The 15,000-nt window shown below is 35.9% G+C and overlaps 3 protein-coding genes across 7 annotated transcripts in view; 2 read left to right on the top strand and 1 right to left on the bottom strand.

Annotated features, from left to right (window-relative positions):
- Positions 1 to 1,276, bottom strand: part of LOC125026576 (transcription initiation factor IIA subunit 1-like) — a 12,131-nt gene extending 10,855 nt beyond the window's left edge. The window contains exon 1 of the mRNA XM_047615110.1: positions 1,117 to 1,276. Coding sequence (XP_047471066.1) covers positions 1,117 to 1,140 — 24 coding nt within the window. The 5' untranslated portion in view covers positions 1,141 to 1,276. The remainder of the gene's footprint in view (positions 1 to 1,116) is intronic.
- A 365-nt stretch (positions 1,277 to 1,641) lies between these two features.
- Positions 1,642 to 7,877, top strand: LOC125026574 (inosine triphosphate pyrophosphatase-like). Of its 4 annotated transcripts, none has more exons than XM_047615103.1 (7): positions 1,642 to 1,711; positions 3,030 to 3,144; positions 4,318 to 4,469; positions 4,789 to 4,865; positions 5,406 to 5,550; positions 6,469 to 6,675; positions 7,246 to 7,877. In XM_047615103.1, the coding sequence occupies exons 1-6, from the start codon at positions 1,681 to 1,683 to the stop codon at positions 6,627 to 6,629; spliced, it is 681 nt and encodes a 226-aa protein (XP_047471059.1). In that variant the 5' UTR covers positions 1,642 to 1,680; the 3' UTR covers positions 6,630 to 6,675; positions 7,246 to 7,877. The 4 variants fall into 4 exon arrangements, with proteins under 4 accessions (XP_047471059.1, XP_047471060.1, XP_047471061.1 ...); XM_047615104.1 differs by lacking the exon at positions 1,642 to 1,711 and adding an exon at positions 1,721 to 1,877; XM_047615105.1 differs by lacking the exon at positions 1,642 to 1,711 and adding an exon at positions 1,739 to 1,892.
- A 4,115-nt stretch (positions 7,878 to 11,992) lies between these two features.
- The window catches only part of LOC125026573, a 7,965-nt gene continuing 4,957 nt past the window's right edge, over positions 11,993 to 15,000 (top strand). The window contains exons 1-3 of one of the 2 annotated variants that reach the window (XM_047615101.1): positions 11,993 to 12,100; positions 12,634 to 12,911; positions 13,459 to 13,574. In XM_047615101.1, the coding sequence (XP_047471057.1) occupies positions 12,708 to 12,911; positions 13,459 to 13,574 (320 nt within the window). In that variant the 5' untranslated portion in view covers positions 11,993 to 12,100; positions 12,634 to 12,707. Of the gene's footprint in view, positions 12,101 to 12,633; positions 12,912 to 13,174; positions 13,203 to 13,458; positions 13,575 to 15,000 lie in introns of those variants that run through there. The other variant, XM_047615102.1, reaches the window with a different exon arrangement.

Raw genomic sequence — 15,000 nt, 5'->3', positions numbered from 1 at the left:
CTTTGGTAACTAAGTGCTGAAAAAACACCAATGTGTAAAAAATTAATATAGCAAAATTAGTGGACTGGATGTTCCGAGCGCCAATGAGTTCAGGCAAAAGTAAAATAGGTGATAGTAGGGAAAAAATTAAAATAAATAAATGACTAAAATCTCAAGTACACAAAAGTATACAGCTGATCAATATTGTCGTGGCATTACACCCCCCCCCCCCCCCCCCCCGTAAATCTAACAACTAACAAAATATATATTCCCCTAAAATAAAAGTTTGCAAACAGGGCCATCAGCTGGGCTTAACAGGATAATTTTTTGTTATTAGCCTCTTCTAAAAGAAAAAAAAAAAAAAAAAAAAAAAAAAAAAGGAAAAAAGCCTAGATTATACCTATGCAGCTCTCATTACAGCCTGAATTGCGCCCGAACATCTTCTCATCAGCCCCCCAATAAATTCTAACTATGCTCATTTCACTTCCTAATCCACTCTTGCCCCAAAAGAAAGCCCATGTTCACAGTCTGACTGAATGGTAGTCACTCTAAACAACTGTAAATTATCTGGACATTTAATTTTCATGTAACATCATTCCATCCTCAGAGTTCAAGGATGCTGCTTTAACCCATCTCAAAACTACCAGGATAAGGGGGTCTGTAATTACAACTAAATATACTGTATAAATGTTTGTAAGTGAAATGTAAATAGAGCCCGACTCTAAATTTTTCATTGGTTTACATTTGTTATGGATAATTTACAAAAAAATAGAAAAAAATGGTGCTGAGCTGACTAGTTCTTTCCCGGATCTTGTAATTGTGCATTTTTTCCCCCTTGCAGCGCCTCGTGAGGAAGCATATTTTTAGCAATGGCCAAGCAATACGTGCCTGCAGCCACTCCCTCCAGGGCCTGACCAAGGGCGCTCTCCAGACATCCCCCAAAACGAGACCATAAGGATGAAAGAAATAGACGCCAAGTCAGCAACAGGTCTTGCTGTCGTAACTTTACTGGAATGTTCTGCGTCTGCCATTGCTCTCGTCCCTGCTGCGGCTTCCCGGTGACTCATCATACCTTTTTCCTCTTCGCGATCCCTCGTCTCGAGAGTACTTGCTCTATACGGGCCTGGCGCTACTCACCACGCACGTCGCGGCCTGAGCCATCGCGAGTCACAGATCCGACGTGGAGAGAATTCGGGCCTCGTAGGAAGCCGTGTCCGCGTGGCTGCGACCTTCTTTTATATGTGGCTCCGCCGCCGCCGACTCGCCTTTCTAAGCGGCTGTCGTTCACGGCGGCGCGCGAGGACAAAACTCTCTGTGTTTCTGCCGAGAGCTTTAACTTGGCTTGTTTTTTAAACATTTTGGATCAATAAAATTAGGGAATTACTTTGATGTGACTTTCATCAATATTGATCATTTATGTGAGAATAATTGGATTTATTATTTAGATAAGCTAAACCTCGCTGCTGCGAAAAGATGATCAAATAAATTTGTTACATGGAAATCGTTATTTTGCCTTTGGAATTTTAATGTAAATTAAAAGAAATGATGTATAGATTGCTGTTGATATATACAAACCCATCCGTTACTGAAATACAGAATGTTATATGAAGGTCTCCCCCAAATGATTCCTATGAACCTCGAAGCTTTTCATGAAGTCAAAAGAGCACCAAGTTTAAACATCCAAGTCACTGTCATGACGCAATGCCAATTTGCTTCATTCCACCAGAAAATGGTATTCCACCGAGCAGCAATACTTTACAACAAATAAGTTCAAAGGAATACCCAACATTCCACTATTATTCATGTAGCCTAATAGCGTAGTAGAATCAGCTGATCGCGCGTTGGCAAAGGGAAGGGAAGTCGGGCTGATAGCTATTCCAGGAGCGACACGGAGCTTGGTAAAATAATTAAAGGTTCTGGTTTTCAGATGTGTGGCAAAGTGTGTCATCTTACACACTATGCCATACACGCTTTTATTTCGGCAATGAGAATTTTGTGATGAGAGTAGGTGATGAACATTGTGTCCACATGTTTTCGCTTCATATTTAATAAAGTATCATTTGGTAACCTAATGAATCATTATGCTTTTTGAGTCATATAATGATGACGAACTAAGAGGCTCATAAACTAAAAGTTGATATGACGCGGGTGTGATATACGGCACTGAGATAGGAAAATAATGAACATTCTGGTCATGACATTAATTAGAAAAAAAAGTGTTAGACAAACCAAAGAATTATTCATATACTACACATACCTAATATAGTATATACTTAAAGAAAACACCGTGATTAAAGTGGAGAATTTCTGTAAGATATTTTACTATTTCCTTCCATGTCTCACTTTACATACCAGTTCATTTTACACATTAGTTACATGATAATTATTTAATTATTGAATGTCATCTTGGTATTTGTTACCGAGAGCGATGCAGGATAACATGCGAACCCAAAATCCAAACCCAACCTTTCTTACTTTCTATTTACTCACTAGACAGGGGAGCATGGCCCCTGTACCCCCCTTTAATAACACTTTGCCAACTTATAGAAAACGCGACATTAAGAACTGTGGCTGTGTGAGGGTGTTGTGGCCTCTGAGCGGTGACACGCACAGGGTATTTCTGTAATTTTCCGGTAAAAATGAGGCCGCTACAGAAATATCTGTATTGCTTCCTGACAGTGCCCATTTCCCTCTATCTCCATGCATTCCTCTCGGTAACATTAACCATTATGTTATTGTATATATATATTGTTATTAAGTTTTTGTCATTTTGTCATTAGTTCTTATTGATTGACTTAGAATTACAAAGTCAGTTTGATTTGGAATTTAAATAAACACTATGGTTTTACTAACATTGAATCCTTTACACAGATAGAATCATAAATACTTGAAGAGAATTTAAACAGTAAATATAATTCTAATAAGAGTAATAATAATGATAGAAGAGCATTGATAATCTTAACAATAAGTAATATAATAATGATTAATTGACAAAAATCTTAATAAGAATTGTAATAGAATGTTAAAAATAATCTCTCATTAAATTACAGAGGCAATATTAACGCCCAGAGCCAAGATGAGTTCTCGTTCTCTTGTGTTCGTCACAGGAAATGCTAAGAAGTTGGAGGAAGTTGTAGCCATTCTGGGAGATACTTTTCCTTTTAAGTATGTTGTGTTTTTTTTTATTTTTAAAGTTTAATTGTGATTCAATTTTCAGATTATGATAATCAACTGGTTCATCTTCAACACTGTCAGTGTGAACATCATAATTGGTATTATTATCATAATTAGGACACATCGTTATTATAATCATCTTGTATATTTTTGTATTAATTTAAGCTATATCTATTTTACCAAAAGTGGGTATCCCAATTTCTCAAGAAATACTTTAAACTTTTGGCTGCTAGGCAGAATGATTCCCTGACCAGTTTCCATTGCTAGCCAATTTTCAGTTTGATTTTTATTTTACCCAAGACCTTTAAAGGGATTGAGAATATCACAACTAACAGTGAACTTGATTCTAATCACTAGAAATACTGAACCTGAACACCAGAAACACTTTATACTGCATTAAGAATAGGACCATAGTGGCAGCACTTCTGATGCCTATACTATATACCCAATTAGTGGTTCTCAAGTTTGTTATTTATTAAGAATTGTATATAGGCTACAGATATTCAATGTTAATACTGTTATAATTTCAGTATTTTACTTGATATTTTAGTGTTCAACTTTTACCATTGCCAGACTTTCATGCATCTACAGAATTTTGCTAAGGTAAAATTACATGTCCAAATATTAGGAAAGAATAGATATAGATGCATACTCAAAAGTATGAAAAAAAAATGGCTGTTACTATACTTGGTATAAAACAAACTGATCATATCATTAAACTATTTGCAGATTTAGGATATTTAAGACGCTTCTTTATTTTTCCTATAACCTATTAAAAGCTCTGGGTATAGCAGTTACCAAGAGCCAACACGTATAGATTAACCTGTCCAGTTCCAATATGAATATCTATAATCTGCCTATTCTCCCACCACAGTGACACATAGACAAATTTTTTGTTGCAGTGTTTAACACTGCTTTATAATTACAGTTTCACTTCTGCTTTGAATTTTAGTTAAAGTTAAGTTATTAATTTCTTACATAGATGCTAAATGTAATTTTTTTTCATATATTTATTGTGTGTGCATTTATTCCTACATATTAATGGATGTAGAGGATATTACCTTTTCCTATTTAGTACTGCAGTACCATATACAGTTGTAGTTGCAAGTGCATTTAGGAAAGAATGTGCATATATTTTCTTATGCAGTATTTTATTTCAAACAGAATTGTCAGCCAAAAGATAGACTTGCCAGAGTACCAAGGTGAAGCTGATGAAATCAGCCGCAAGAAGTGCCAGGTAGCAGCTGAAATTGTCAAAGGTCCTGTCATTGTAGAAGACACATGCCTGTGCTTCAATGCACTAGGTGGTCTCCCAGGTATGTATTTAGAAAATAATTAATTGCCAGAATTTTAGAAAACAAATATATAGCTTTAAGTTGTTAGCTTATAACATCCATATGTAATGTAAAACACTTGACTTAAGATCTAAATAAGGGGACTCACTGATAGCCTAAATAAATGTCTGACATATCTAGTAAACAGGAGTCCCTTTGTTTGTTTAGAATACAAATATATTTGCAGTTTTTGTAGTTCATAAAACTGTATGCTTCTGCATCAAACCCACTCATTTATGTATGATTTTGCAGAATGCATGCATTGAAACTGTTTAAATAAAATGGGGCTTGATATTTTCAGGACCATATATCAAGTGGTTTCTGGACAAGCTTGGGCCAGGTGGCCTGACAAAGCTCTTAGCAGGTTTTGAAGATAAGGTAAGATTTTTTATTTGATAATAACATCCTTTTTTGATAAATCTAGAAAGTGGGATTTCAGCAAATGTTACTAATATTCTTATAAGACCTGCAATTGTTTTTCACTACTCGGAAATTCCGAGTAGTGAAGGCAGGTAATACCTGCTTCTTCATTCTAGGTAATCTGCTATTTCTTTTGTTTTCTGTTAAATGTTTTGTAATCAGGTAATACAGTACAGTTGATCTAACAAGGAAATTCAAAAGTGTAGACTTATCAAAGTCTGAAATATAATGTTCTTGTGAAGAAATACTGAAATATTGAGATATGTACATAATTTATGATATGAAAATCTTTTATTTGTTCACTGCCATTTTTCAGTATTGTGTTGAATTTAAAATTGCAATTGTGATGTTCCCATTAATATAATTTTTGAAGAAAAAAGACTATATTGTTTATACACTGTGTGCGATATATGTCCGTTCCATTACCGTTTTATTGATTTTTTTTTTTTATTTGCAATGCTGTCATTCAAAATGTAATATAGTTTGAATATTTTCCAGTCTGCTGAAGCTGTATGCACATTTGCTTACTCTTCTGGGGAGCCCAATGACGAAGTACTTTTGTTCCATGGTCGCACTCAAGGTGCCATTGTGGAGCCTCGAGGGGAGCACAAGTTTGGGTGGGATCCCATCTTCCAGCCAAAAGGTTGGTAATGCAAGAATGTTCGCTAGTATGATCCGCCTTTTGGTTTTCTTTGCATATAGGATTAATGTCTAATTTTGAACATTTATGGCTACTTCATGTCTAGTAGTCTAAAGTGTCATATAAATATATATATATATATATATATATATATATATATATATATATATATATATACACATACACACACACACACATTTTATACATATGTACATATGTACATATGCATATACATATACATATACATATACATATACATATACATATACATATACATATGTACACACACACACACACACACACACACACACACACACACACACACACACACACACACACACACACACACACACACACACCACACACACACACACACACACACACACACACACACACACACACACACACACACACACACACACACACACACACACACACACACACACACATACATATATAAATACATATACATATACATATGTACAGATATATGTGTATGTATATATATATATATATATATATATATATATATATATATATACACATATATATATACACACATATATATGGATATATATATACACACACATATATTCGTGTGCATATATATATATATATATATATATATATATATATATATATATATATATATATATATATATATATATATATATATATGCACACACACACACACACACACACACACACACACACACACACACACACACACACACACACACACACACACACACACACACACACACACACACACACACATGTATGTATATATTTGTATATATTTGTATATATACATACATATATGTCTACACATGTATATGTATTTATATAAGGAGTCATTTACATACCAGATTTTAAACTTTAGATGTATTAACAAGATGTCTTTTTTGTATTGTCTTGCAGGTTATGACCAGACATATGGTCAGTTGGAGAGGACTATTAAGAATACCATATCTCACCGGTTTAAAGCAGTAGATGCTTTGCGTGACTACTTTACAGGTGAAGAAGGAAAGGCACTGTTGGCCAAGAAGTTAAAGGTTGAAGACAACAATGAGAAGGCATAGCATTGAGGTTTTGTCTGCTGATCCAGCTGAACTAGAAAGATTTCATGTAAGGATCTTTGGCTTTAGTTTTCAGGATTTTCTGCTTGTTCAGTGGTGTATGTATCTGTTTCTTTTTAAAAAAATCTTGATTTTCATATTTTTTCATGCTTGGAAAGCATTTTAGTTGCATTTGCAACTGTAAGGTTCATTAGTTTCAATACAAGTATTGCTCCCGTTACTTCAGAGTGTCAGATTTTTAGATTAATTTTAAGTATGGTAGTGATGAGAGTGAAATTATGCATCTTATTCATCATTTATTGCAAATTAGTTTTCCTTGGAGTATATTATGTATATAGCAGATGTTGTGGGAAAGTGGGAAAGCTCAACCACAGCTGATTTTAGAGTAGATATTTGATTGGCATGGGCATTAGTTCCATGATGATAACTCATGAAGTACCATGAGAAAAGAAAATAATTTGCCATATGTGAAGATGTAAGATATCAAGTGCCTGTATTCTAAAGAAGATTATCATGATTTTTGGGGGGAATTTGTTGCATACCAGAAGACTTTGGGGATACAGATAAGCATATGCTGTGTTTATTCATAATAGATTAATTGTACATTCTTTCATTTCAGGATCCTGCTTTCCCATGAAATACCCAAAAGAAGGACCATCTCTGCTTGTGCACAGAATAAAAGGATTTGTTTATAAAATTTTACTTTATGACAATATTCATGCTACCCATTTCCATTTTTGATTCTCATATCTGGGGTTTATATAATGAACAATATATTTCTTCTATTATGTTTTTATATGAAGACTATTTTATTATGCCTATAGCACAAAGAGGGTTACAAAGATAAAGGCCTTGCAAACCTGTGTGCATTTTCTTATATATATATATATATATATATATATATATATATATATATATATATATATATATATATATGTATATAGTCAGTCTGTTAGTAAGTCACTGCTTTAGATCACAACATCATATATGCCACAAAAGAGGAGAAACCTCGTTGATGTAGATGGTATCTATTAGAAAGTTAAGCAGGTTTTCTTGTTTATGTCATAGTTATGAGGCTGATGTTTAAATTATATAAACCATTTCATTATTTACAGATAGGGGAAGAAACCAAATTCCTTAAAATATGACAGATAATAGATTTTGTTAAGCACAAGTTCTTTTTACAAATTTGACAGGTTGTGTTCATTCTACATCTCTTATTGTTGCTGAATTAAAAGCTTTTTCTTTTAAGATTTTACTATTTATTTACCTTTTGCCATTTCCATATGTAAGTTTGCATCATAGTTTGTTGCAGACTTCAAGACAAAAGTTTTATTATGTGTTACCTCAATGCCACCAGGGAAAATTTATAAAAAAGGGGGAAGATGCTGTGCTCATTTTTTATTTTTTTGTGAAATGTCTCTGCTCATAGATGGCTCTGCTAGTGCTTAGCCACAAAGGAGTCAATTAGTAGACCTTGTGACCTTACCTGATTTCACCTTTCATTGAATTGGAGGGAAAACTGTATTTTTTATTAATGATATGAGTATTGATGGTGTTATTTTTATTATAAATTTATAATTACTATGATGTTATAAACATTAGTAACAGCAAAACAAGAGAACGTAAAATATTTTTGTAAATAAAGGAAAAGGGTAAACAGGTGAGACAGGCAGTACTCGTAATTGGCTCATTCGTGACTTAGTACAATTGCAGCCATCTATGAAAGAAAAAACAATTAAACAAGTAAATTCACTGTAGGCATGGCATGTACGTACATGCCATGCCCACAGTGAGTTTACTTGTTTAATTGTTTTTCCTTTGACTTCTCATGTACATACCATGCCTGTTGGCAACTTGGTTAACACAAGATACATGCTTATAAGGCAAAGAAGATTAGTTGTATTAACTATGAAAACTTGTTTCCTATATTGTACATAAATGAACAAGGAAAGTTAAACAGGTTTGTATGACCTCAGCTATAAAATGATGATCATTATTTCAATGTTACAGATCATGTGCAAAATATGAATAAAACAAATCAAAATAAAGTTGGAAGGAAAAAAAATTAAGAGAAGAAAAAAACAACATATAAGCACTTAGATTGTGTGCATTAATTTCTGATTTGCATTTTTAGATACAAATGCTGATTCAGACATGAGGCATTAAAAACATTGGTGAAGGCCATTGAATGTATAATACAATTCTTACTGCAATAGTTGTTTCCTTACACTGTACATCCCCTGGAAACTGCATCTAAGTTATAAATGTATATGTGTATATAAATAAATAAATATATATATATATAATATATATATATATATATATATATATATATATATATATATATATATATATATATATATATGAAAGGAGAAAACACACTACCGTGTTGATACTATGGTATAAAAACCCACACTGTAAAACTAGATTTAAATGAAAAATAGACTACAGTTTCGGAATCCACCTGGATTCCAAAACTGTAGTCTCTTTTTCAATTAAATCTAGTTTTACTGTGTGGGTTTTTATACCATATATATATATATATATATATATATATATATATATATATATATATATATATATATATATATAAATATATATATTATACACACACACACACACTTACACACACATATGTATATATACATATATATATATATATATATATATATATATTATACATAAATATTATATATATATATATATATATATATATATATATATATATGTAAATATATACACATATATATATATGTAAATTTGTATGTAAATATATATTTTTTCAACAGCCATTCATTCCACTGCAGGACATAGACCTCCCTCAATTCACTATTGAGAGGTTTTATGGCAGTGTCACCCTTCCTGACTGGATACCCTTCCTTCGGCGTGCTAACACCTGTGCCCGGGGAAGTACCGCCCCATCTCTCTGCTCAGCTGCCTGGCCAAGACGGCTGAGAGGATGGTACGAAATCGGCTTCAATGGAAAACGGGACCCCCGCACGAACACCTCCACGGGTTCACAAGGGGCATGGGCACAGCACACAGCATAGCCACGCTCTTAAGCACAATCAGCAAGGGCCCAGCTATCACCTCCACTGGACCACGCAGCCAGCATAAAGCCCAGCGTTGTCTGGACCTCGTGTCAGAGGAGTGTTGTAGGACAGGACTAAAGATCTCTGCAGCCAAATCCAAAGCCATGGCTCTGAGACAGAGAGTTCGAGGCACAAGACTGAAAATCCAGGGAGTGGAATTAGAATAGGTCCAGAACTACCTATACCTTGAGGTAAGGATAGACCGGACCCTCTCCTTCCATAAGGAGGTCCAGTACCTGGTTGACCGAACCAAAGCAAGACTGTCCGTCATGAGAGCAATGACTGGGAGACGCATAGGGGCCAGACACAAAGTACTAAGATCATTCTATGTACATGCTGTCCGGCCCATTGTGGACTATGCCTCAGTCGCTCTAATTGCTGCAAAGAAAAAGCACACAGACAAATTAGAAACAGTCCAAAATGAAGCTGCCAGGATCATTCTGGGTGCCCCGAGGTGGACGAAGGTCCTCAACCTCCTGATGGAGGCAAACCTTCTCCCCCTGGACTCACGAATCGATCTAATGGCAACACAATTCCTAAGGGAAGGACACGTGGTCATACACACAGACTCCAGGGCAGCCATTGACTGTCTTCAGCATAGCTCACCCACAGACAACATCTACCTACTGACCACGATTCTCACAATGGCACAGATAATTCTTGCTCAGGGTAGAAGAATCATCATCAACTGGGTCCCAAGCCACATCGTCATCAGAGGGAACGAGCTTGCTGACAGACTAGCCGTCGCTGGCAGGGGTATGCCCCCAAATCCCATGACGATAAAACCGAGCCGAAAATTACTTATGGAGAAGTGTGCCTTGGTCGGTCGTACCTTCCTACGGCAGCTCCACAGAGAGGAAACGAGAAACTCCCCCTCGGCCAGCTGGTACTCAGACGCCACAGGCTATGAACCACTGGCACTCTCTGAAGTAAGCAACAGAGGTACAGAAGTAATTCTTCACAGAATGCGCCTAGGTTACCACTGTGCATGGCAGATTATCCCAACAATCGAACGCGATGAAAGGTGCTGCATGCTGCGAGCCGAACGCCACACTAGTCCACTACCTAGAAAATTGTGACCATACACAATTCCTGAGACAGGGACCGCCCACAACAGCCGCCGTGCTGGTAAAGAGGCTATGCGAAATGCTTACACCATGGCGGCAGGAGCGCCTGCTGGCAATCTCGCCGCCACGGTAAGCACCGAGTGTCAGAAAACTCAATGAGATAGCCGTAAAAAGCTGACACAGACCGGGCCATATTTAGAAGGCCCGGGCGAAGCTAGAACTTCGCAAACCATAAAGTCAAGACACCTGTGCCGCGGCAATGACTTCCCCTACGGTACCTGCGTATGACTTCTCAAGGCGATATGTTGTTTTCTCGGGCTCGAGCCAGCAGTCAGAGCGCAGGCATTTTTACGACCGCCGCAACGGGGAATTTGAACACGGGACCACGAGGGTCGGAGTCCAGTGCTCTAACCCCTTGACCATCGCGGCAGTCGAAAAAAAGAAAAAAAAAAAGAAAAAAGAAATATACACACACATCAATATATATATATATATATTTATATATATATATACATACACATATATACACATGTTTATATATATAATATATATAAATATATATATACATATACATGAATATATACACATGTATATATATATATATATATATATATAATTAGATAGATAGATAGACATAGATATATCAACACATAAGGTTTGTCGTTGGTGGGTAGAAATTATTATATATATATTTTTTAATCACTTCATTACACCTTAATTACAGCTGAGACGAAAGAAAAACACACACATATTTACATATATATTATATATATATATATATATATATATATATATATATATATACATACACACATATATACAAATATATATATACAAAATATATATAAGTATATATATGAATATACATACATATATATATATATTTATATATATATATATATGTATGTATATGTATGTTTGTGTATATTTGTATATGAATTTATGTGCGTGCGTATACCGTTTAATACATACTGATGTCTTACTTATCACACGCGATGGAATCTCACATACACATAATTGGATTACACTGAATCTCTGGATGGAAATACACGCATTATGTAGGGCACAAGTGTCGCGCAGGTGAGCAGGGTCTGCTAACGTTGCCCTTTCTCTATACTTCATTAGTTCACTCTTCTGGGCGAATGGCTTTCTGCTGACAATGCGTTCCAGCTCCTTTTCACTGGAGTAACAGCATCACCTGCTTGTACCTATCTTCTATAAGTTGCATACGATTTTACTATACTGTCTCGCAGTGCGTTCGATAACGGGTGAGAGACACGAACTCTCTCTTTGAACTCGTGGTGAAATTGAGGTATTTTTGTTGTGTTTTTGAATGGTGTTATTGGTGTTAAGTAATGTTATTTTTCAGTACTGTTTTTGTGAAAAAGAATAATATATATGCAATTTGGATCACTGTATTCACTGTCTTGTAATCTTTTTCAATAGGGGAATTCACTAAATCATGAAATTAAGTTGAGGTTGAAGATTATGTAGTAGGCATGGCATATTTCAAGAGAGTTATTCAGGAAATCATAATAGATTTTCCGTTTATCAAGATTAATGTTAATTACATTACCACACTTGATCCAAATATATGTAAATATTAATCGTGATTACCAATATTCAATGTTTGCTGTTTTCGGAACACATCTTACGCATTTGTTATTCATGTGTAATGGAAATGACCCATCCCCAAGAAAATTATGATAAACCAATAGAAAAATAATTAATTCCGGTGCTGTGCCACTTGCCCAGCCTTTCCCTCAAAGTGAACGCCTGTAGTTGTAAGTAAATCCAGATTAATTAAGATTACTAAAACAAATTCCTTCTGGTTGTTATTCGCAGCCTTACAACACCTAGAATAACAGTTACGATATAAGACGCAAGCGAATACCAGGATAAGTGCGCCGACAGAGGAAATGAGGATCTATAGATACGAGATGAAATCCTTCAGGGAAAAAAGATTACGTGACACTTTCCCTACACCCGCAATCCTGTACCCATGCGTTCTGAAAATCACTACCATATTCCTGTTTGTTGGAATCTTCACGTGGAGTATAACTTCGTTACTTACGCCAATAATAGAAACGACGCCAAGTCCATCTGCAATGATACGACAGCAGGTAAAAATCTCTGGTTTTTGGTTTTTATTCTAGGCATTTGTATTTTCTGTTACATAATATTCTACAGGTGTTGGGTGATGTTGTGGTAGGGCTAAAGTGGCGTGATTATGGAAAAAAATAATTGTCAAAATTTGGACGATGCCATAATGCAGACCAGGAGCGGATAAGATGTGATATGTGTTCATATGGCATACTTGTGAGTTCAGGATTGCCTCTTAGGGGAGTAATTTTATAAAATAAGGTCTGGACATGGTGTAGATTGTAATTGCCATAATATATTGAATGACACAGGTAACCGCCATAATAATAGAAAGTATATCTATAAATATGTAGCACTTGATGGTAGTGAAAAGATGACTGGCGAAATATAATATTGTATATTTTTTCTCATTAGCACCGATTGAGGGATATGTTGGTCACTGCTAGAAAATGATCTGTGCACCTTATCTTCCCGATAAAGTACACATTTCACACACACACACACACACACAAAACAAACCAATTACACAAACAGCATCAATCAGAAACTAATATCCAAATGTTTTAGGGAGAAGCAACGAGAACCGGACAGAAAATGATCATACCCCCAAAGGAACGGCCGGAAGATTCAGAATTGGCTATTGCCACCCAAGGATACACGATACCCAACTGCGACTGTGTCAGGTATGGTTATTCCCTGCTGTTGTTCTCTGTAGTGCCTTGTGTAAGTCTATCTAGCTATTTATCTGTCTACCCTATTTACTTGTTTTACTCCGTGATTCCCAAAAATTGGGGGTGGGGGCGTGGATTAGTCTTCATAAAGTTTGAAATGTTACATGTTGCAACGCGCGCGAAGGACTATCTGTTTTTGGATCATCCTCGCATGTCATTATTGTCAATGTAACCTAATACTACTAAGTAATTCAAATACAAAAGATACGTGAAGGATGGCTATTTCCTAGAAAGTTAAAAGAGGACATCACGGAAAAGCTTGGGAACCACCGGTCTAAAAGTAAGTATACCATTTCAAATGTACCGTAATGAAAAGAAAGAACTCATTTTATTTCTTCATACAAACTATATCAAGTTCTAGTCATCTTTTGTAAATGATAATAACACCCCATCCCTGAAGTTCTGAAGGTAATAAAAATGGGTGAGACAGGGATCTATCAGGTGGATGTCAAAACAGAGCTTTTTTGAGGAGAACAGTAAGTAGGATTATTATTGGGGAAAAAAGGAGACTTCAGTTAAAAACTTTACTATTATTTAAAGAAGCTAAAACATTAGCTCATTTTCTCAAAGCATTATTCCTGAGTGTTGTCCCACCTACAGCTAGTTTAAATGTACCCATATTACTCAGATAAATTGCCTCAGTTTATGTAAGGTAGTGTCTTTTGGTATAACGATCTTATTTGCTTTATGTCTTATCATTTAAGTACCTTCCATGGTGCTAGGAAAACATCGGCGGTTCGTTTTAAGGGCTTTATACAGGGTAGACACTGCTGCCAAATGACATTTACACTTATCAGCCAATGGCTGACAGCCATACATCGTCTCCTGAAGCAGTGCATAGGCCACTTCAAAACTTAACGGCCGTCCCGCAGCATTTTCTCCAGTTTGTCCAAGCTGATTTTCACTTCTTCCTCCATACGTCTTCTCTCGATCCACCTTTAACCGCTTATCGCAAATATTTAAAGGGAGAAGAAAAAAGAAAAAAAAAAATGCTGACTCATGTATGCTCTCCGTCGTCTATGTGGCTTCCTACTTCAGTTCCAATTGATATGCTACGTTGTTTTTTCTCATTTACCCTACATTGGTAATTACTGTATTTAACTTTCTTGCTGTAGAGGTAAAAAAAACCTCTTTCTCTCACTCACTCTCTCTCTCTCCCCTCCCTCCCTTACATCCCCCTCTTTCTCCCCCTCTCCCTCCCCTCCCTTCCCTCCCTCCCTCCCTCCCCCCTCCTTTACATCCCCTCTCTCTCTCTCTCTCTCTCTCTCTCTCTCTCTCTCTCTCTCTCTCTCTCTCTCTCTCTCTCTCTCTCTCTCTTTCTCTCTCTCTCCCTCACTCTCAAACCAACAAACTTTCGAAATAACGAACCATATCCAGA

The sequence above is a fragment of the Penaeus chinensis genome, chromosome 6 (assembly GCF_019202785.1).
Source record: "Penaeus chinensis breed Huanghai No. 1 chromosome 6, ASM1920278v2, whole genome shotgun sequence".
Lineage (NCBI taxonomy): Eukaryota > Metazoa > Arthropoda > Malacostraca > Decapoda > Penaeidae > Penaeus > Penaeus chinensis.
Note: the sequence above shows the minus strand (reverse complement) of the source record. Positions and strands in the feature narration are given on the sequence as shown.